This window comes from Pteropus alecto, unplaced genomic scaffold (assembly GCF_000325575.1).
Source record: "Pteropus alecto unplaced genomic scaffold, ASM32557v1 scaffold8, whole genome shotgun sequence".
In the NCBI taxonomy this organism is placed as follows: Eukaryota; Metazoa; Chordata; class Mammalia; order Chiroptera; family Pteropodidae; genus Pteropus; species Pteropus alecto.
In genome coordinates, this window is record NW_006494609.1 from 21,677,564 (window position 1) to 21,685,308 (window position 7,745).

At 63.3% G+C, this 7,745-nt stretch overlaps 1 protein-coding gene across 1 annotated transcript in view; it reads right to left on the bottom strand.

The window, feature by feature from the left end:
* BEGAIN (brain enriched guanylate kinase associated) overlaps positions 1-7,213 on the bottom strand; it is a 20,698-nt gene extending 13,485 nt beyond the window's left edge. Inside the window, 1 exon segment of the mRNA XM_025042124.1 lies at positions 7,068-7,213. Within this exon segment, the coding sequence (XP_024897892.1) occupies positions 7,068-7,213 (146 nt within the window).
* Between the last annotated feature and the right edge of the window lie 532 nt (positions 7,214-7,745).

Below are 7,745 nucleotides of genomic sequence, written 5' to 3' on the forward strand. Positions count from 1 at the left end.
GTGCTCCTGCTGGTAGAAGCGCCTGGTGATTGCTGGGCAGACGACAGATAAAAGGTTGGCCTGGGCCACCGGGGCCTGAGCTGCCCTGAGTCATGGGGGCCTCGCTGACCCCGGGCCCCCTCGTGGATGTGGGGGTCCTCATATGGGGGACAGCTGCCACCTGGCCCTGTGTCTCAGGCATGTTTGGGCCCTGGGGTGCAGTGGCGGTTCAGGATGTTGGCAGATGTCTGATTCCTCCCCAGGGAGTAACTAGCGCAGGGACTGGGTGTGACCCCTAGACCAGCTTCGAGGGGCTCTGGGAACCGGCTGTAGGTCTTTGGGGAGTGAGGGGAAAGCAGTGGACACTCAGCTAGTGCCAGGAGCGTCCCACCGCTCACCTCAGCCTGGGAGGCGGGCCATCATCGCCTGCATTGTACAGTTGGCTGTGGCCACCTGTGGCCACCTGTGGCCGCCCTCTGACCTGGCACACGCATCCTGGGCCACACCCTGACCCCTCCACAGGCCTGAGGTGGAATGACAGGATATTTTGCTCTCAAGCGGGCCAGGTTCCCTCGTCCTCCCCCTGCTGAGAGGGACAACTGCCCTCTTCGTCCCCTTCCAAGTTCCCCCTAAATGTGGCCACACTCCCATCCACCCTCCAGGCCACTGTCCACACTGTTCCTGCCACCTGGAATGCCCTTGCCTCCTTCTCAGAGTCCCCAGACCCTCCTTTCTTGTGAGGCTTAGCTAAATGCCACCTCCTCCAGGAAGACTTTCTCGGTTCCTCCCAGCTGAAGGACCCTCTCTCCTCAGTCCTAGATTGCCTCTTGCTGCTCCTCCACCGAATGGCCACCTGGGCCCTGGCCTGGGCTGTCCGCCCTCCCTGTCCCCTTCGACGCCTGCGGTGCTGTGTTGGGCGTAGGGGAAGCAGGGTGCATGAGCTCAGGGCCTTGGGATGCGGAGGAGACCCTCCTCTGCGCCTCGGTGCTGACAGGGTGACTGGGGCAGAGGCCGCCCTGGCGGGGCAGCAGCTCCCAGCCCCGTGGGTGGGAGGCGGATGGAGGGGGCCTCGGCGGGGCTGAAGGTGCCACTGTCCCCAGCTCCTGGATGCCAAGAGCTGCCCCACAGTCAGGTGAGGGCCTGTGTGCCCGTGGCACGCCCCACGGCCACAGCCATGCTCCAGCGATACCAAACTGCTTGTCATTCTTCACATGCTGCAGGCAGCTTCTCATCCTGATGACTTTGTCCCCGTGTCCCCTCTGCCAGGGCTGCACTGGCTCCCGTCCGTTCCAGGTTAACTCCTCCCCACCCAGGGCCTGGCTGGGAGACTCGACGCCCCGACCGCCCCAGCCCGCCCTGGCGACGATCGATTACTGTTCTCTTGTCAGCGAGCATTACAGGGGCTGAGTCACCGTGCTGTTTATGGTTGAGTGACGATACCAGGGTCTCCAGCTCTACCCTCGTCCCTGCACTCCAGTGTCCCCCCAGCAGCCAGAGGGCACGTCACTAAACCCAGCCAGACCACGCCGCGCCTCCGGTTAAAATTCCGCATGACTGCGCACCGCAAGTCCCTGTCCCCTGGGACCCACTGTTGCCCTGCCGCGCCCCGTGCTGGCAGCCCTCACTCACTGCTGGCCCTCGGTCGCCCGGAGCCCCTCCCTGCCCACTCAGGGCCTCTGTCCTCGCTGGGCCTTGGGCTGGGACATTCCCTCCAGGCTCTTTGCAGGCCCCACCGCCTGGGACAGCCGGCTCTCCCCAGGGGCAACAAAGTGGTCACCTGCCTGGCCTACCCAGGGGACTGGCCTTCCTCCGGACCCCGGGCTGGGTCCCTACAGAGCCGTCTCTGTCCCCTGCCGCACTCGGGGACCGTTCCTGAGTCTCCCTGCAGAAGGCTTTGTGCCCCGTGCCGTCCGTGAAGGAAGACGACCCCCGGGCCCCTCCCCATGGAGGCCCCATGCGCCCACCTGTGCCATGACTTTTCTGTCTGTCTCGGGAGAGTCTTTCTCTACTCTCCTTGACTTTGGTCATTGTCTTGCTGATTCCATCCTCGTAGTTCATCAGGAGCCCACTCTGGACTGTCCCTGAGGGGCAGGTGGGTGTGACTGGCCAACCCACACCCCCAGTGCTTTCCCGGGGCCCACCCTGCCCGAGGTGCTCGGCGGAACCTGCTCATCCAGTCTCAGACCGCCTTGTATGGGAGGTGTGCACCACCCCATTTTACAGACGAGGAAACTGAGGCTCATGGCCACCAAGGAACAGGGCCCCTATGACGGCGCATGGCCCGGCAGGGGTTCAAGGCCAGGTCAACTGTTCTGAATGTTGAGATGACAGACCTTAATGCAAGTTTTATACTTCTCATTGAACTGTCTCCCACACGGCGTGACCAGACAAGGCGCAGCCATGGCCTCCCTGTGGGGCTGACCACGGCCAACCTGACAGAGTCACAGGCTGGAGCCAGGAGGTACAGGGTCAAGGTCAGGGTCAAGGGCAGGTGGGGCATGTGACCCCACAGGACGGCCCGTCCTGCTTCCTGTTGGGCCCTTGAGCTTCTCCCTGGAAGGCAACAGTGCTGGGTGCCCGGCTGGCTCTGCTCTGTGACTCAGATGTGACCAGCTGGCCCAGGACAGCCCCTGGGCCGACCTGCACAGCAGCGTCACCAGCAACACCACATACAGAAACGGGGCCCCCGGATGCTGCCACCACGGTCGCCAGGCTGCTGTGCGAAGTTCCTGGGGAAGGTCGTGCAGGTGTGCGCATACGCGTGCACGTGTGTGAGCAGTGTACTGGGGTGGGGACTGTTACGATGCTGACCCGGGCACCCACGGCCGGGAGGGGTTACCCTCTCCAGCCTGGATGACCTGAGAGGGGTGCAGGGACTCCTCAAACTCAACGTCTGCCCGGGTCCTGCCCTCCCCCGGCCCGCTGACCAAGGTCGCCCAGTGGAGCCATCCCCCCTCCCCCCTCGGCCGTGGGTGACACGGCCACTTCCCTGCTCCTTCCTGCCCGGAGCCAGGAGATGAGAGACGCCATGGGAAACGCTTCATCTCGCCTCATCTAATCAGGCGTCTGCGGCTCTGCTCCCGTGGCCCCCTCCCTGCCAAGGCAGAACCATGTGCTGGGAGCTGGCGGCACTGTGGCCTGGCACGTCCTCAGCGGGTGGGCAGACCCGGGGTGCCCGGGGCTGGAGCAAAGCAAGGCAACCTGAGAAGGGGGACAGAGCAGCTGCAGTCACCCCTGGGCCTTTGCATACACTACTTCTCCTGCTCAGCACGTCCCCTCCCCTGCTCTTTGGTCCACTCTATTCACCTCCTCCAGGAAGCCCTCCCTGACCTTCCACTTCGTCAGGAGCCCTTTTTGCTATCCCTGTCCCAGCCTTACAATGCAGGGAGTGCTCTTTGGGTGCAGCGGCTGTGTCCGCTCCTCCTCCTCGGGGTCCCAGCACCTGGCGCAGAGCCAAGCACATGGCAGGGCTGATGGTCATGTGCTGGAGGTGCCCACGGCCTCTGGGCAGCCCTGGTCAGAAAAGGCCATCTGGAGAAGGACTGGGGACTCTGGGCCCCAGAGAAGAACAGAGACAAATAGCAGAGCTCTGGGGTCTGAGGAAGGCGGGCGGGGCCAGAGCGGCCGAGGACAGTGGGCCACAGACGCTGAGCATCTCTCAGTGCGCACGCTCAGCTGGTCATGGCTCACTGCTGTCCACACTGGTCTCCGTCAGACTCGGACTGCAGACAACGATCCTGGGCCTGGGGGAGCCACATGACTTGAAGTGTCACATGCGAATCAGGGCAGGCCAAGCCCAGGCCTCCGGACCCCCAGCTTGGAGCTGTGTCAACTTCTTTCTGCCACAAGGGCCTGCGGAGATGAGATGGACAGGTGACACGCTGGTCTCTAGAGCCCAGGACTGGCGGGGGCACAAAACGTGGGGCCCCGGGACTGAGCCTGGCACACAGACATGCACAACTGACGCGCGGTGAAACCGTGAGTGGGGGCAGAAGGGGTGACACAGGGGAGGGCCTGCGTGCCCGGGGCTGGGAGAGGGAGTCAGACCCCAGCCCGGCCCCGCCCCAGGCCTCCTGGGTGCCCGCGTCGTGTCCGTGGATGCTGGACGTCCAGTCATCACACTTCTGACACCCCATTCCCGTTCCAGCTCACTCTGTCTGATGCCCCCTCGCTCCTCAACACTAGTAGCTGCTCAAAGCCCCTCACCCACTGTGTCCTCACGGGCAGCCACGCCCTCAGATCGCCCCCCATCTCTCTCTCCATGGTACTAACACTGGGGCCAAACCTCTGCAGTCACCGTTCCGTGGACTTGCAGGGACCAGGAAACCACGTGGCCGCATCTCTGCTCATCCGACGGACGGACCCGGGACGCTGCCTCCAGTCCTGTTCTGTTCCCTCCGTCACCTGACCTCACACCTTTTCTCCCAACACCTCCTCCCCCACCCTCTCTCAGAGCCGATGACCTTGCTTCCTCTTCTGCCGAAGCCACCCAAAGGGAACTTCCACAGATGCCACTGCCGGGTCTACCCACCTACCAGCATCTGCCCGACACCAGGTGCCACCCGCCTGTTACTAGGCGAGCCGCCAGGCAGCCCCTCTGCCCGCTGCAGGCGTGGCTCCAGCCAGAGCGCGTGTCCCTCGAGTCCCCCTGTCACCTGATCACTCCCTCCAGCAGACGTGAACGTGCGGTTCGTTTTCCATGGTGAGAACAGCCATCTCTTGACCCTCCAGGCCCTGCCCTGCTCCCTGGTCTGTGAAAATGTCTGTCTTCCTCCCCATCCTGCCAGGACCAGTGCCCACCTGGCTCCTGTCCCCTCCATGCCACTGGACCCGCTTTTGCTGGTGCTTTCTCAGCCCTCATGTGACCTGAGCCTTCAGGAGCCTGTGACACAGCCAACCCCTCTCTCCCTGCAGACACCCCCTCCCCCGGCTGCCCTTCTCAACCTCCTCTGTGGAGGGGGACCTCCTGTCACCAGCGGGGCCCCAGGATCAGGCCTCCAGCCTCTCTCCTTCCCTGGGTACACTCACCCTGTAGTGACCCCAGCCACAAACACCATCACTCTGCTGAGGACCCCAAAATTATGACTCCCCTAACTCCGGGCATGCCAACCCCTGCTGCCCCATGTCCACTAGGATGCCTGCTCACCCTTCCCAAACCCACGGCCTCCTCCGCCCCACCCTCCAGCAAGCTGAGTCCCCATCCTTGTGCCTGGAGGCACCTTGACCCCTGGCTCAGCCTCTAGAATGCATCTTCCGGTTCTTCTAGTGACACCTGCGTTTTCTCACGGGACCGCTGCCCAGCCTCCTAACTGGCTCGTGCCTCTTGCCCTGGTCTGCTCTCAGCCCGAGGGGGCCCTGGTGAAAGCCACGTCAGACCCATCCCCTCTGCTCAAAACCTGCCCCCGGCCTCACTCGGGTCAACCCCAGTGTGTTCACACCTGATGGGCCGGGGCCTCCCCATCCCTCCTGGACTGCACCTTCCACCTGCCCGCCCCCAGCCACGCCGAGCATGCTCCTGCCTCAGCCTTCAAACCTGCTGTCCCTCCGCCTGGACCTCTGTCCCCGGGTATCCCCGCGGCTGCTCTCCCGCTCCCTCATTCAACATTCGAGTGCAGCTTCCTCGGCGAGGCCGTCCCTGAGCATGGCACGCAGAAGGGCCCAGGAAACATTTGTTGAATGAATGAAAAACACACAAGTGAGTGCATTTGACACTCCCCGGTCCTGGACCCCTAAGGCGGCTGCCTCAGGAGAGGTGAGGTGAGCCACACAGTGGGCCCCAGAAAGCCCCCCTCAACCGCCTAGCTGTGCAGGACGCCTTGAGCACCCTGGCCCAGCCCCCGCTCCTAGCACCCAGGTGGGCACTGCTGGTTGTCACTCTCCTGTCCGTCCGTGTCCCCCTCTGGACTGGGGGGCCTGGAGGGCAAGACTAGGCACACCTGGTCCTGGCCCCCTCCCCTGCCAGAGGCCATACCTGCCCTCTACCCCAGTGTTCGGGGTCGGGGAGTCGAGGGGAGGACAGGCAGACGGAATGACCACGGGGTCAGCCCCACAGCCAATAAGGAGCTGCCTGCATGGCTCCCAAATTAACCTCCCAGCACCTGCCAGCCCTGCTCTGGGCCCAGGTGAGAAGGGGCCGCCATCAACACTTTGATGATCAGGTTCATTACTGACCACCAAGGGACCCACGCTGGCTTCACTAATTTGACCACCACACCAGCCGGCTCGCCGCTGCAAACAGACACGGGCACACAGTAATTGGATCGGCGGGGGGGCCTGCTTTCTGGAATCCAGGGATCACAGAGGTGATCAGGACCGTGGGAGGATGACCGGTGACCCTTACTCGCGGGCCGTGGGGTGGCCGGCCCCAGCCCTGAGCTCCCTCGCATTCCACAGCCTCTGCGGGGTGCGCTGGGCGCCTGGCTGGTCCTGCCCCGCCCTCAGCCCCAGACCTACCCCGCACCTCCCACACCCACAGCAGACATCCCGAGGGCAAAACCGAGTCTGTGAGGGAAGGCTTGTGGCCATGACCGTGATGTCGGCAAGGCCAGTGGGCCGGAAGGAGGCACTGGGGCCAAGGGAGGAGGCGGCCCTCTGGGCCTCAGTTTCCCCCTCTGTAATCAAAGCCCAGAGGGGCACTTGCGACCATCACGACCTCCTCTGGACGCTCCCGCTGAGCTCGCCCCCATCCCATCACCCGCTGCGTGCCATCTGCGTGTTTGCCACTGCATGCCCCCGCAAGGCCCAGCGTCCAGGTGAAGGAATCGTGGCCCAGGGCGGGGTCAGAGCCTTTCTCGAGGGCACCCGGCTAGTGGGCACAGGACCAGGATTAGAACCCTTCCCAGGACAGCCTCCCCTCTCCAGGGCAGTCACCACGGGTCCCCCAGCCCTGGCCTTCGCCCCTCCTGCCAGGGCACAGGACTCGGAGGTACAAACCCTGCCCCGGCAGAGTCCCCCCCACACTGCTGGCCATGAGGGCCAAGGAGCCCAGGACACCTGACTCCGTTCACCCGACAAGCATCTCGTGCGCCCCCCAACTCTGCCCTGTGTGTCCTCCCCGTCTCGGCGGCAGCAACTCCATTAAGACAGACACTTTGGCGTTGCCCCTGACACCGGCGCCCCGATGGCCCACGAGCCCCAGAGCCTCAGGGGGCCTCTTGACGGACGGGGGACAGGAGTTGACTCCCCGCTTGTTGTGGGCACAGCGCCTGGTCCCGAGCAGAGGTCCAGAGATCATGGTCAGGGGTGGGTCTCTGCCTGTGGTTAACGGGGTAACCCGCAACGCCGAGAAATAGGCACACAACCCATCCTTGCCCTAAAACACCAGGACCAGCGATGTGCCCCCCTCAGCAAAAGTGTAGACAGTACAGGGGTGAGCAAAGCCGGGCCCCGCCCTGACTCTGAAATTCTCTCACGGTCGGTCATAAATCAGGTCAGGACTGTGGGTCACGTGCCCTGCTCCACCTCATGGGTCCCCTCTTCCATAGTGGGAATGATATCACCTGCCCAATGGCTGGAGAAACAGGGCCTGGGCAACACGAGACTGCCTGAGGCAGGGCAGGCAGTTACTAGCCCACACACGCTAACCGTGTGCCAACCTCCACGTTAACGATTTAATTCTCAAAACACTTTCCAGTGTAGGTGATGTTATTATCATCCCCATTTTACAGATGCAGAAACTGAGGATCAGAGAGGTTCAGAAACTTGCCCAAGCCCACATTGCCAGTAAGTGTTAGAACTGGGATTCAAACCCAGGTCAATCTACCCTT